The sequence below is a fragment of the Xiphophorus hellerii genome, chromosome 12 (genome assembly GCF_003331165.1).
Source record: "Xiphophorus hellerii strain 12219 chromosome 12, Xiphophorus_hellerii-4.1, whole genome shotgun sequence".
NCBI classification, from domain to species: Eukaryota; Metazoa; Chordata; class Actinopteri; order Cyprinodontiformes; family Poeciliidae; genus Xiphophorus; species Xiphophorus hellerii.
Genome location: NC_045683.1, coordinates 9,244,620 through 9,260,504, shown reverse-complemented (window position 1 = coordinate 9,260,504; position 15,885 = coordinate 9,244,620). Strand labels below are relative to the sequence as shown.

Genomic DNA, 15,885 nt, shown 5'->3' with positions numbered 1-15,885 from the left:
GTAGTAGCAACGAGATGTAGTATCCACTGCTATGGTTTTGTTCGCTTCATATTTTTTCTTCATTTTAAACTATAATCTCTGAGTTATTCATACTGACAATATTCTTACAGAACATTGATAATAAACTGCTGGTGATAAAAATAAAGGTTTTTCAGTGTTATCAAATGACTGCTGAATATGTCCCAATATGACACCCTTTAACTCCAAAATAAAATGTTTGGCACATAACACAAAAAGTTGATAATACTGGCAGAAAGAAAGAAGCAGATTGTAGTTTGGTTTTTAACAAAGTCCTCAGAGAGGTGTTGCATAACATGTTTCTGGATACTCGATAGTTTGCAAAGCCTTCAAAACTGTACAACTCTACACACATACCCATTTTGATTTTTGGTGATTTTCACAGAGGCAAATAAAACAAAATCAAATGAACCCAATGTAGTTGTGACTAAAGTCATTATTGAGAAACATATTGCCTAGAGTTGCTAAAATAATAAGTATAAAAATCTCAGATGTTCCATATTGCTCCATCTCCTCAGATTAAAAGTGACAGTTAAATGGATATCATTAGTCTGATCGCCACTAAAGGTATGTAGAAATATTTTATGACCGAAATGTTTTTCTGAGAACATCAGAAAATTGTTGTTGACAAGCTGGAGAAAAACGCAGTTCTTGCTATCTCCAAGTGGAGAAAGTTATTATCTTCTATCTTTCTCAAGTACTTTATGTACAAAACTTTTTGAAAATGACAGGTACTTGTGAAACCAAGGACATATTCTAAGACTAGAATATGTAGATATTTGTATCAATTTCCCATGAAATTGACTGGAGTCTACAAGTTGAATATGCATTGTTGATTTGAGCACCACATGGAGACTTATGCTCAAAAAGCATAGTGCCCTTCTACAACAAGTGAGGCTTATCTAGTTAGACTTTTGTGTTTTCATAAGAAGAAAGAACAAAAATGGCAAAAAAAAACAAAAACAGAAAACAAAATAGAGGTCAACGCTGTGACTCTCTTGGGTGCCAATATGATGAAAAGGTTCAATACTTTTTGTCAGTCATTTCAGAAAGTGAAACTCTTAAACTGTACAGCTTTACTACACATAGAGTGGAATATTCAAGGTCTTTATTTCTGGTCATTTTGACTATTTTGACTTACAGATGATGAAGATCTAAACTTGAGTCTCTCACAAAGTAAAGCTATTACAAAAGACTAAAAAAAGTGATATGTGAAATGTGTGTTCATTTCTATGTACTCAGTACTTAGTTGGGCCTCATTTTGCATGCATCAGTGTTGCGTAGCATGGACACAGGTTGAACTCCTGAGGTGGAATGGAAACTCATCTCATGTGCATTGTTGGTTCTGGTGTTGGTCCAATCTACCTCTTGACAATACTCTGCTCCACAGATTCTCTATGGGGCTCAGGTCAGACAAGTCTGCAGTAACACCATAGTCACTGAACCAGCCTTTAGTACCTTTGGAAATGTGGGCAGGTGCCTTGTCCAGCTAGAAAACAAAATCAGGATCTATGAAAGGTTTGTCAGCAGAAGGAAGACTGAAGTGCTTTAAAATTTCTTTGTGGATATCTGCATTGACTGTGGACTTTAGAAAACCCAGTGGATCATCTACACTGGGTTTGATGATCCACTGGGTCATCTAAACCCTGGGTAAGACATGTCTGATGTCTCTGATTTAGGAGTGGCTTCACATGAGGACGAAAACATTTGTACCCATGTGTACGACTTGTCTGAGCACAGTGGCTGTTGGAGACACCACTGTCTCCACCTCTGTAGAGACACAGAGGCTGGAGACTAACTCCAGCCTCAGTCCATTCCTCATGAAGATTCACCAAATTCTTGAAAGTATTTTGCTTGAAAATCCTTCAAGGCTGCCGTTATCCCTGTTTCTTCTGCATCTTTTACTACCACACGTTTTCCTTTCATTCAGCCTTATATGCATTCCAGCACTCTGGGAACAACCAGCTTCCTTATTAAAGATCGTTGTGGCTTACCCTCTTTGCGGAGGCTGTCAGTGACTGATGTCTGAACATCTCTCAAGTCAGCAGTATTTCTATGAATGTGAAGCATAATGACCCAAACTGAGAGACCATTTAGAGGCTCAGAAACCCTTTTCAGGTGTTTTGAGTTAATTAACTGATAAGGATGTGACACCATGAGTTTACAGTATTTAACTTTTTCATATTGACCTAATTTTCTGAGACACCGAGTTTTGGGTTTTGTATTGTCAGTAAGCTACGAACGTCCATATTACAAGAAATAAAGGCTTAAAATATTTAACCCTGTGTAATTAACCTGTATAATATGAGTTGTGCTTTCTGAAATGATTGATAAATATTAAACATTTTCAGGCTTTCCAAATTTTTTGATGTATATTTACTGCGATAAGAACTAGAAACATGTTTGGGACTGAGAATCCTATTTACCATAACAATAAACTGTAAGTGTTGTATGAAAGATAGTGCTTATTTTCAGGCTGTACTGCAGTATTTGGGAGCAGTAATTGTCCCTAGTGGGGTCAGGAGGCGTGCTGGTGTCTATCTCCAGCCAACGCTCCGGGCGAAAGGCGGGGTCACCCTGGACAGGTCGCCAGTCTGTCGCAGGTTGTAGTTACCCATGGAAAAGTAAAAAAATAAAAAATAAAAAAACATAAAATGAAGTCAGATTTTATTGCAGCATAATCCTCAACTGAACAATGTAGAAAAATCAAAACTTGACTTTCTGTGCTTATTAGGAAATAATCCCATCTTTAGAAATATTTGTTTCTAATTTATTGATGCTACAATTAATCTTACCGTTAAAATGATTATAATCTGAACGATAATAAAGTCTGTTTTAACATGTAAAAAAAAGTCCACCTCTCTTAGCAACTTTTCAAAATGACAGAGATAAGAAAATGTATTGTTAATGGATGGGGTTTTCTGACAGAAGTAGATAATTTTAAAAACACAGTTTGTGATGTGTAATAAATGTAATGTAGGAGGTGGATTATTAAAAATAATTACATAGAAGCCCACATCACACCTGTCCACTGTAGCTTCTTTTGTGCTAAAATCCAAAACAATATCAGTCATTTTGTGCAGTTTCATTTTTTTATTTCATTTTTTTTGTCATGATGTAAGCTCAAGAGCTTGTATGACCAAGACAAAAGGGTAAGCAATATCACAGAAAACACAAATGTTTTGAAGGAATGTATTTACAGACAATGTAGATATAGATTTTACCAAAGTATTGGCAGTGTTTACATATTCAAAGTAATCTGAGCCTGAAATAATACAAACTGTGAAACACAAGCATCGACGAGGATTGGAGTTTATCTTGTCATCATGCACAATAAGGAGGATGGTAGAGGAGGTAAGGAAATCTCACTGTTAGAGGACTGCAGCAAAAAACGGGTCTTCAATATCCACAATGTAAGACTTGTTTAAACATCTTTGCTAGGAGTTCCAGTAATAGTGCAAGGTGCTGAAACATGTTGGTCTAGTACTTTGTATCAGGATATAACATATTTATGAAAAAGGTTCCACATCTTTTTAAGTACCTCTGTAATTTAACCAACTATAGCCTTTCTCAAACACAGTACCACTTTGTCAAAACCTAAACAATGATAATATTTTGTACACCAACCTTCCTCCAGGTTACTTTGACAGTATTTGAACCTAACAAATTTGGCTCTCGCAAAAAGAAGAAAAATAACCTTTGAATAATAACTTTCTTTCCTACTATAGAGAACATAACACACTAGATCTCAGTTTTTATATACATTTGACTGATTTTACTAGAGCTTTTCAAATTACTTTTGCTGGTGTCTTAGCTTTAACTATAACACTATACCACAATGATTGCAACCTTAGCCTTATATATATATATATATATATATATATATATATATATATATATATATATATATATATGTTTTTTTTTTTACTGCAAAGTGTTATTCTTACAGAGACTAGTCTTGTTGTCAATATGTCAAAATGTTGCTTAAATAATTAGCTAATTTAGAAATTCAAATAATGGTATTCAAATAATCCATAACAATCCATGGTTAACTAAGATAAACTAAGTAAGCTTCTTGTATTTAATAAAATGATTACATGCTGGAAAATTTAAGTGTAACAGCTTTTGCTTGGAGATAGCATTTTATCTACAATTATGAACTGACTTTCTCTCTTTTTTAATGAATCCGGTAAAACAGAAGAATAAAATCTATTTCTCCACTGGATGACATGGCCACGGATTTTCCAAGTCTGCTCCTGGTTTGCTGTTCTGAACCTTGGGATGACATTTCTCCCGGATTTTGCTCCTGGTGCAGCTATTTTAAGATAAAAGCAGAAAAACAAGAAGTTTTGCTGTTCTAAATTAGGCCTGAGGCATCCTCACTCTCTTCAGATTTGGTTGCAACAAATGTTTTTTATTTTTTTTATTTTTGTGCTTTGTGGCCTTCATCAAAATTTTGAGGAGATTTTGGTTTTACATTTCCCACACCTTCAAAGCTTCACTCAATGTCAAACTTGTATCAGGACTCTTCTAAGGGGAGAAACCACCAAGAAATCTACAACACATTGAACGGGTACCAAGAGCTCCACAGTTTGATCCGTAGGTTGTCCTGAACTCTTAGTTTCATTTGTGTTTTGTTTCTGTTTCTCTCATTGTTCATTTAGACTAATTCATATAAATTTACTAAGTTTATGAGCTGCTACACTAAGCTCTCATCCTATTCAGACTTTTTTAAGGAAAAATAAGACATTAAAACAGTGCTTTCCACTTGTTGACTCATCCTTAAATTGAAGACACTAATTATGACAGCTTTTGTTTGTCTTCACAGACATGACTGAGACATACAAATAACTTAAAAAAGCAACCCGGTATACATTTTTTAAATCAGCAAATTTAGAGAAACAGATTAACGCTAACATCATAGCATCCAAGGAATGTGCCATTTTCTTGGTTTATTTAAAGACAATGTTAGATATGCTGTTTCATTTGACCAGAGGTTTGGCAAGCAAACAGACAGAAAGAGGGAGCATTACCAAGTGAGCCATTAAAGGAAATTAGGAAAGGTTCAGCATTACTGTGCCCAAAGTCTTGCCAGTTAGGAGATGCTTGTTAAGCCCAAGAGCCAGGAAATACAGACAGCACCTGTATGTTCTTCACAATAAGTCCCCTGCAGCTGTTGGCCTCATTTGGTGGGGGAATAATTTTAACGGCAATGCCATAAATATTCGTCATGTCAAATCAAATGGAAAATGTCTTGCTGCCTCTGAATAACCAGAGGCTGCACACCTAACAGGTTTGGGGGAGAAAGCTTTGGCGGTCAAACTTGTGGTGATTTCACATGATTTAGAGACTGAGAGTGATCTGACAACTACTTGGCAAACCGCGCTGGTTTGAACTGTACATCCCAAAAATAAATCTTACATAACCCAAGAGGATGGAGGATGTGACCCAATCTTTCCCTCCAGCAAGGCCTGTGCTTGCCCATCTGTTAGACAATGCACAATAACAGCGTCACTTGAACCCGCCAAGATTCATAGTGATTTTCATTAATGGGAAATTTGAATTGAGGTTCTGAACAGCAGGAAGATATAAAAATAGTTTAGATTTTATGGTAATATAGAGCACAACTTTTCAAGGTTTTTGGTGATTAACTGTGGAACAATATTATCTCTTCTCTGTCATGGCAAACACCTAAACATTTCTTTGAGATTTGAATGTGTTTGTATGAGATTTTACACAGTTAAAAAAACAATTATGAAATTGCAAGGAAAAAAATCAAAATGCTGCCAGTTTAAATGCTAATTATGATATGTAAAATCATTTGATGAGGTAATACTTTAAATCAGGGGTGTCAAACTCCAGTCCTCAAGGGCTGCTGTCCTGCAACTTTTAGATGTGCCTCTGCTGCACCACACCTGACTAGAATAATTAGGTCATTAAGGCTCTGGAGAACTGATCTGCACAAGGAGGAGGTAATTAAGCCATTCATTCCAGCGTTTTTGTACCTGTGGCACATCTAAAAACTGCAGGACAGCGGCCCTCGAGGCCTGGAGTTTGACACCTGTGCTTTAAATGTTCTCTTTCCAGTATACTCAATAACCAAGTGAGGTCAACTGACAATATTCACAAAGTGAATGTAAAATAAACTGTGAAATTGTCTCAGAATAAAACAGTAAATGTTGTAACTTAAACTTTTCCAAAACAGCATTTTTTATAAGTAATATGTTCCAAGGGAGAAGTAATATGCCCTAAATATCTATCCATCTGCATACAAAGCTAAGTAACTACGGCATCCTACATGACAGTTAGCGTGCTCTGCTTAATTGAGTTGTATTGTTATAGCACAATATCGTTTATGAATCTGATTTGATACATTTTATTGTGTTTAAACATATACTTACTGAAAACACACCAGGTGTTCAAGTCTCAGATTAATTTATTAATCCTGGGCATATACAGTTAGTTACAAAAAAAGCCTCAACTCACATTTTGGATTAAGCACAAACAAAATAAAAATAATATTAATCACGATAATGGCAATTGTTAAAATTTAACTATAGCTTACTGTACAAAGAAAGCTGGTAAGTTTGTGTCTGACTTGTTTTAAATTTTAACATATTTCATTGTTTTAATAGGGTTAGTTAGCTGTCTATGAGATGCAAAAGATTGTCCTCAAATGTTATTGGTTTCTAAATTCTATGCAGATTTTGCAGCGACTACATTGGTATATTAGCTGTTAGCTAAAATTACTCAACCTAAACATGACAATGAATAGTATCACATCTTTTTGAGAAAAAAGAAGCTCTCTGGATTTGTGTGCATGCCTTCATAACTTGTCTGTCTGAACATAAACTGCCTACACTGTAGGCCCTACAGTATAGAGTCCTGCAAGGCTGTTTGTCGAGACACCTTCCAATTTAATGCTCTTTTTTTTCCCTTCCCTTCCCCTTCCTGCTCTAGGCTGTAACGGAGACATCGAAGGGACTATGTTCGTCTTCTGCTCTGCTCACATCTGTTTCACCGCCCACCTGCCTGCCCTACCACCTGTGCTCTCTTTGCTCCACCTTGCTTCCTCAACCCCATCTATTCCTGCCTGTTCTTCCTGCCACAGAGCAGACACGTACATGTGCCCTCATGCCTGAATGGACCCTTTAGCGGTCAGTTCTGGCCCACTTTGCTGGGGTGGGTCATAAAACAAAACCGCAGACTTTCAAACAGAGAGGCCTTTCTCCACTCTATGCCTGAAGATGATTGTGAAGCTTAGATCCCAAGAGACACATTCTCAGCAGCTCACCCGCTAAACTGTTATTGATAAGATCTAATTTAGCAAGTAATGTATTTTCTGTTGTTTGAATATATTACATTATCACAACATTTATGGTAATAACTCCTGTGGTTTATTATCATTTCTAACACATCATACAGTGATGAAAAAATAATAAACATAGCTTTCAGTCTTTCTCAGCTCTGAAAGAACCCTTCCATCTTTTTTGGTACCTATGAATTAATACATTTAGAATTTATGGTTTTGATTCTGAGTCATAGATAGTCGTATTCTAATTTCACCTTCAAGCAGCCTATAAAGTCTCCACAAAAATGAGTTTTTCAAACCTTTAAAATTGTTCTTTTTCTGTTTTTTAAAAATGCTTGTCACATACAAGACCAGCTCCTCCTGGGGAATCCCAGGCTGTTTCCCGGCCAGCTGAGAAACAAAACATAGTTCCTCGTTCCTCATTTTTTTATACATTCCAATGACACTATCTGAGTTTAACTGATTCTATTACATGGTCTAGTGTGTATTTAGGCATTATTTAAGTCCACTAAAGTTCAGGGTTCACAGACGACTCCAAGACAAAGCTCACAGCCTTTTTGGAAAATGGAAAAAAGTTAAACAACCTATAAAAATATAGATTTCTAACTAGATAAGCAAGACAAACGCTCACCCTTGTTTGCACAAGTTCTTTAATCTAAATGAACAGCTTTTGTTGACAGCCTCAGGTACCAGATCAGGTTTGAGGATGATATTTCTGACACATTGAGGCCTGTTTTCTCCCTATTATGGCCACATTTTTATTATTTCTATGTGTCTGACGTCATTAGAAAGATAATGATGTCAAAATTTGTAATTAACTCAAAATGCCCCCAGGGAGACTTGTTCCTCGTTTTGTTGTTGCCAATCAAAAATCTATTTTTAACATGCTCATCTTTGTCCGAACTTAACAAAGATGTTCATGCATGTTCATTTAATTTGTTCCTTAATAAAAAAATTTTTTTAAATGGAAAAAATTGCTGGGAGAAGACCTTTAACAAGGTGTGCTAAGTAAAATTTCTTCCAGTGTGCTGTATCTGTATGTGTACAGTACATCTATAGAACAAACAGCTTGGTAATCAAGTGGCATTTGTCAGCTAACATTATGACCCCAATCAGTTAGCCATAACTAAAGTACAGGGAGATACAGATTCAAAACAATTAAAAGCTTTCATTGAGCAAAAATCAACACAATAATCATCTGTAAAAATCACAGCATATTTCAACTATTCTGCATTAACATCTGGATTGTACACATGCACTGAGGGATTCAATTAAAGTGCTCAACTCAGCTAGTTTGCCAATTTCAAACTATTTATAATTATTTATAAAATGTTTAAATTAGTTGAGCATTAGAAATTAAGTCTTTACTACCTCAGATATGACACTCTGTGTGCTTTTGCTAAAAATATAACTAAATTGATTATCTTATGGTTCCAATCCTAGTGCCAGGAAAAGATTGTGGTTTTCACAAAGAAAATGGGTTTCAAAACCTCTTATGATTCATGCCCATATTTCTTCTAAAAACAACAGATTTTTTGAAACAGTCACATAATAATTCTGCAGCTGGTAGAGCACAAAGTAATTAATCAATTAGAGAAACAGAATAAAACACCATAAAAAAACACTTTCTTGATGGTGAAACTTATTTACAAAAAGAAATAAGCACTAGATGTTAGCCAAATAATGCTAAACAAAATTATTACTGCTGTAATTTGGAATGTGAGCATGTCAAAGACATTTTCTCCTCTAAGTGGCCACTAATCAGCTGCATTTGCGCTGTTGAGAGTTAAGTGCCTTGTTTAGGGCCATTTCAGCAACTAAGTTTATGAAAACAAAACATTTTATTTTATACACTGACACCAAGATTTTCACTAGTTATGACTAAATACATGCACATTAGTACATTTTAGCTGCAGAATGTTTCAAATATCCTACACTTACCATAGATTGTAGTTTTACCAGAGCATTTGTCAACCATACTTTCTTAAATCTTAGAAAGAAATTCTAAACTGAAAGAAAATATATTTGTTTGATTACAAGTCGAGCTCAGGAGTTATTCTTCTGAAAATATATGAAAGCTACTGAGAGCCAAAGGAGGATATTTATACTTTCCAGTGACACTATCTGAGTTTAACTGATTCTATTACATGGTCTGCTAACTTAGAAATCGGCACACGCGTTTGTCTGAAGAAGCAAATTAATCTCTTCCAAGTGACTGAGAAAGAATGGAATAAATTTCAAAAATCCAATAGCAACCACAAGAATGTTAAATATCTCTATTGATATTTTGCATCCGGTAGAATGAATGTGTTGTCTTTTCTGTGAAGAATTTGCTTCTGAAACATTGAATCACCGAGGGATCTGAGAATTTTTTATTTTATTTTCTAATAAACGTGCACAGCATTTGCACAGGCACAACCACAAAAAATACAGCTAGAAAATAGATATTCATGTTTGTTGAAAACAGTGAGCTAACTGGATATTCAAACTCTTCCCCCACACATGTAGGTGTGTAATAACCTCAAGGCTATGCAATAAACAACAAAGAGAACATACAGTTCAGTATTTTACTAAAGTGCTTATTTATTTATTTATTTTTTAGATGTCCAGGTTCTCTTTTGTTTTGAAAACTACTCTCACATTGAATTTTCAGCAAATTTCTTTTTAATGAGTATGGTTTTTCAATAAAGATGGATCTTTCAGTGGCTTCCTTGTGCATTCTACAGTGAGAATACATTTCCAAGTTCAGCTTCTGTTCATTTCATAAGAATTTTCTGAAGTACACTAATGCAAAAATAGTGTATAGTAATAAAGCGGAAGAAAAAAGTCTAATGTTTCTTTTAACAAACAAAAATATGAAGACCTCGGTATTTGTTTTGCTGCACTGACAAGTTAAAGTGCTTTGGGATATGCCCCTATGAGCTTTGCGCATCAATATAATTATTTTTCTAATTTCTTTAAAAAATAGCTCAAGCACAGTCAGGTTTGATGAATGGTGTTTGTAAACAACAATTTAAATTCTCAACTGAGTTTCACAAAATTTAAATTCAACACTTACAAACTTTGACCAGTCAATTCTAACACATTAATTGCTTTTGATCATAGTTCTTCTATGTAGTACTGGCATTATGTTTAAGGAAATGGTCCTGCATCAAGCTAGCTTCCCTGTCCCTGCTGAGTAAAGCTTTCCCACATTATGACACAGCCACCTCCATGTTCCACTGTAGTGATGATACCACCCAAATTTAACATTTTGACTTTTAACTAAAATGGTATGTGTGACAAAAATTACCTATTCACATATTCCTTAACAAAAAAAGGAATATGTCAATCGATTAACACTGTCAATCGATTCATAAAGTAGATGTATTCATAGTGATGATTTGTTATGGAAAGAGGTCATTTTTTCCACACATGGCATTTTAGTTAAAAGTTAAAATGTTAAATTTGAGTGTTCTAACCTAGCTGGAACCAGTCAGAAGGATAATTATCTCGCTCCAGCCTGGTTTTTCTTTACATAGTTTCATAAATTTATTTAGGTGACTTTTGAAGGCATTTGGTTGCACTTGATTTTATTTAGAAGCATTAGAGTAAGGTGAGCAGAAGAAAAACGTATAGTAAACTTTTAATTTCTGTTTCTTGAAAGTAAATGCAAAGCATCATTTTCCTCCCACTTTGCAATTTTGGGCTTCTTTTTCTTGGTCTAAATTCAAACATGGATGTAATGTGATAATGTGAAAACATTTTAAGGTATGTAAACACGATGCTAAAGCACTGGACAGTGTAAAAGCCTGTGAAAGCCACTGACATGGGTAGAAATAAGCACAAATTTCGCAGTAGTTTTTTAAAATTTATTTACTTTCTTTTGTAAATTGTTGGATTATATTCTATTAGTACATAAAGAGCACATAACTTTGCTTTGAGTGAATCTTGTCATTAGGAGCTCAAAGGACAATTTGCCAACCACATTTCATTGTGTGCAAGATTCTCATATTCTGTTTTACACTGGCTTAACTCAATATATAACTGAAAAAAAGAAATCAAACAAAAAGTTTAAATCTTTGAGAGCTAGTTTTATTTATTTTTTTATTGTTTTACAATCAGTGAGGTGTGTGAGTGTACACAGCGTGGGCAGAGAGCAACCAGCAACAGACCCACTTTGGTCTGTTGCTGGTTACTAAGTTGGAGACTTAGCTAATGGAACCATGTGGGGATCAAATACAAAAACACAACATCAAAAATTAAAACAGGAAAAAAATATTCAAAGTGAAGAGCAGTAGACTGCAAAATGAGGCATTGTCGGCTCTCCTGCTTGCCTAATTTTCTGTATCAAAACAAAATATTTATTGGTGACACATGAAAAGTAATCTGGGGAAAAACTAGCTTTCTATGACAAACTAAGATGAGTTTGTGAAATGCAAAGACACATTTTTCCACTACTATTTGCTTTCAGTACACTGTTGGTATTACGAATGGCCCAGAGAAGTGTAACATGAGCCTTTTGCATTTGATTGTGAAGACAGGGACTCGTAAAATCATTTCTATGGGACTGTTACGTTGTACAAGGGAGCACACTAAAAGGCCATCATATAGAGTTTTGCTAAATTATTTCTACTCCTTGACCTTTCTTACATGTTATCACATTAAAACCACAAGCTGCAGTGTATTTTCTACTGGAATTTTCTGTGACTTACGAAAATAAAGTTATGCATACTTGTGAAGTAAGAGAAATATATGAATACATATATTTTTACAAATAAAACATCCGTAAAGTGTGGAGTGAATATGAATTCAAGTTACCATAGCTGCAGAGCTGTAATTTGCATGCACTGAAATTATAGTTGAAAGTCTTTTGCAACACGTCTCTACTAGTTTTGCACACCCAGAGGCTGAAACTTGTTAGAACGTTTGTTCACCAATGGTCCGTAAAGTACCTAATACATTCACTGGACAGCTGGACTTTTAACTACATTACATACAAAGGGATACTGTAGTATCATTTGAAGGCAAATGGAGCATTTAAAAAAAAAAGTTAAAACTTATACTCCCTTTATCCATTATCCACAATTATGCATTAGTTTGTGTAAATCTATCAAATAAATTCCAATAAAATACACTGAGGTTTGTGGTTGTGACAAAAAAACCTGGAAAACATTAAGGGGCACGAATACTTTTTTCAAAGAACTTTAATCCTGTTGTTTTCTTCTCAGTAGGTTTAGTTTGCCAATTTTCAAAAACCTTATTATTACTGAATAAACATCAAACTTGAGCATGTACAGGATGATGTCAATTACAGGCAGCTTTTCCAAGGGGGGAAAGTTGATCCGACATAAACAGATTAACCTGAATATTCAGTGTAATCTTTTTTCTAAAGGCGACAACTACAAATGCTCATTCTAATGTTCTCTGAATCTGCTTTTACCATTTCAGTAGAAATTGCTTGCTGTGAAAAAGAATTATTTTTTGTACAATGCTCACCCCTTTGTACAGTAATACATGCCATTTCTTTACCACCTTCACGTCTTCAAGATGCTTTGCTGGAAAACAATCATTGCCTGATCTATCATGCTTCTTTTCCTGACTTAAGACAAATCACCTCCGTAACCTCATCCTCAAAATCAATCTCTTGTTCTTCATGATTACCCGGATCATCATTCTTATGACAAACAATGCCGTCTACACTGAAAGGAGCACATCTGTCATTTGAACTCGTAATGAGTCGTCATTTGTATAATTTGTACAGAAGTTTATAAAAGTTTTCTACCCTTCAAGAAATGATTTAGTTTCTGCTGTTGAACTGAATGTCACTGAATTCAAATCTACAGGCCTTGTTATAAAATTTGTGTTTTTTGTGCAACATTTAAATTTGTTCTTCTGTCCAGAAGAGAGAAGAAAAAAAAGGAGCATTAAAAAATGAAGTCATATGTTGGTGTTTTGTGTGACGTTTTTGTGAAATGTTTGGACTGAATCAGACAAGGTGTTTTTCAAGAAACATCAGGTTGGCACAGCAACAGCTTTATTTCATACCACAAACTTTAGCCTATTATGGTTAATAACCTTTTATCGCTGAGCATCTGTCTCATGAGACAGGATTGTTGATTAAAAAAAGCAAACAGCATGACTCACATTATGCCCTGAGACATCATTAATGTTCCTATTAATGCAGCTTATGTTGCTTTGACATTAAATTTAGAAAGTTAATTTATTATTCTCTTGATATTGACCAAGGAAAGGCAACTTTAACAGTATTTCTCATAAGTTGTGGCAAAAAAATGTATTTTATCTGTAAAACAAAACCCAGGACATCATAGAGATGAACATTTTTCTCTTTTTCATTTCAGACAGAAGTGGCATCCAGTGTGGTTTTTATAATTATAGTTCTACTGTTTTAAGTTCCCACATGGTGTGTGTTTGGTGCCAGTCTTTTCCAATGTTGCAACCTTATTTCAAATGGTATTAAATAAATATCTTTCCTCAAACCTCTACACACAAATACTCCATTACATTAATGTGAGAAAAGCTTTCCAAATTCTTGCAAATTTGTTAAAATAAAAAGAAAACCAAGGAATCACATTAATGTAAATATCCACAGCCACAGATACCATTGTATATTTAGTGTAGAATGTTTTGGTAGTAAAATATTAACAAAAATGTGTAAGGTTTTTCCAGATGACAGTAAGTTTTATAATGCAAGATAATACCTTACTCTATTTCAACAAATGCTGCTATTTTTTGTTTTATTTCATATAGCTACAGTAAGTAGCATAAGCAAAATCTCAGAAGTCAAAACATACCCTGGTAAACATTTTTAACATATTCCAATAACATCATAACTCAATAGATTACAATAAAGCTTGTGTTGGGGACCATAGTGAATTAATGTGCACCAATAAATAATTTTTTTCTTTTGCCAGTTTTATAATTTGCTCTGAGACAAAAAAGTATCAACAATGTCTGTGTAATTAACAAGTTAATGAGAACAAACTGGTTTACAGAATACTTTATCGCCATACAGTGGGAAAAAAACAAAACAAACACACAGCTTTTAACTAACTCCCAACAACTGAGAATCTCTGAACAAAGTACAGACTACTGACACTAAAATGACTATACATACTTCAGAAAAAAATACTACATACTTTGATCCCTCCCTTAAGTCTTTAAATTTGTAGACTAAATAATTGTAAGAACTCTCACAGGTTAAAGCAAAAGTAGCAACTGTGACATGTGTGGTACATTTAAAAGGTATTATGGGAAAGCTGTGAAAACCAAAGGTGTCTTTGACCTCTTCAGATTCACGGTAAGATACAATCTTTCATTTCAGACTTTAAAGAGGGAATTCAAATCAGCAAACTTAAAAGAAAAGGTTTCTGTGTGACCGAGAGAACTCTGATTTAAACTGCGTTGGGTATGCATCTATTTGCTTTGGAACCACCATCACATAATAATTTGCGATGGTGAAAAGTCAGACTAGAGGAATGCAAATAAAGTTTTAAATAAATTAATGATTACTGCCTATAAAGTTTATAGACAAAAACTCCTGTTGATGTTTCATATTTTGCTGTATTTGGTTTAGCTAAATGTCTGATCACTCTTCTTTATACAAAAAAATGGAGAGATTATTGGTGAGCGTCTTTAAGGTAACATTTTTAAAGCCTAATATACAAAATACATTTGTATTAACTAGATTTGTGTACAAATGAACTCCACTACACTTCCAGATACTTTGGCAACAAAACAGGGCTAGAACAGGCAGAATTATATTCAAGCATTAAGTATTCATGTTTTGACCTGCAAAACAGGTGCAGCCATTCACCACAAATGCCAAGAATGATTACCAAACAGATGGACCGATGATGGGTCCACTTATACAAGCCACTTCCACAGCATGACAGGAAATGAAACATGATCCAGGATGTGTTCAAAATTCCAGCATGAAGAATGACTTCCGTTGTACTTCATACAATACTTTATTCAGTTTTACACAAGTCACAAAGCTAAATCCTCTGCTTTGTTTATAATATATTTAGAGTTTGTAATGTTTATAATAGTAGATTTATATGTCATCTCTGTGGCTGTTCAATACACTGTTTACCAGTGACGACCAAGAATGTACATCAATCAAACGAATAACATGTAAATGGAATATGAATAGATGCGAACAGTTTAGAGTCTGAAAACATTCATTATCCTTGTAGCCACTTTTTTAAGCCTCAGCAGCCATGCTACCTGTTACCGTCATGACTCATGGATTATCAGTCATATTCTGGATCAAACATGTTAGTCTAAGTCCCTTGCGGCAGAAACACTTCCCTACTCTTGAGTTGTTTGTTTTTGGTAAAAAAAATAATAAAAAAAAGGCCATCTGAGTGGATGAAAAGGCTTTTATTTGTGTCGAAATCTTTTAAAAGTAACTCGTTATGTTTTTTTTGTTTTTTTCAAAAGCAGCTTGGTTTTTCTTTTGGTTTCAAGGAACTCAATGTAACTCAGTGTCTTCAGCAAATAAGCCATTATCTCCTGTAGCTCATCAGGGTGAACATCTGAAAAATCCTGCA

At 34.7% G+C, this 15,885-nt stretch overlaps 1 protein-coding gene across 1 annotated transcript in view; it reads left to right on the top strand.

Annotated features, from left to right (window-relative positions):
- The window catches only part of ksr2 (kinase suppressor of ras 2), a 118,438-nt gene extending 105,184 nt beyond the window's left edge, over window positions 1-13,254 (top strand). The window contains exons 22-23 of the mRNA XM_032578267.1: window positions 6,979-10,770; window positions 10,937-13,254. Coding sequence (XP_032434158.1) covers window positions 6,979-6,985 — 7 coding nt within the window. The 3' untranslated portion in view covers window positions 6,986-10,770; window positions 10,937-13,254. The remainder of the gene's footprint in view (window positions 1-6,978; window positions 10,771-10,936) is intronic.
- Window positions 13,255-15,885: the final 2,631 nt, after the last annotated feature.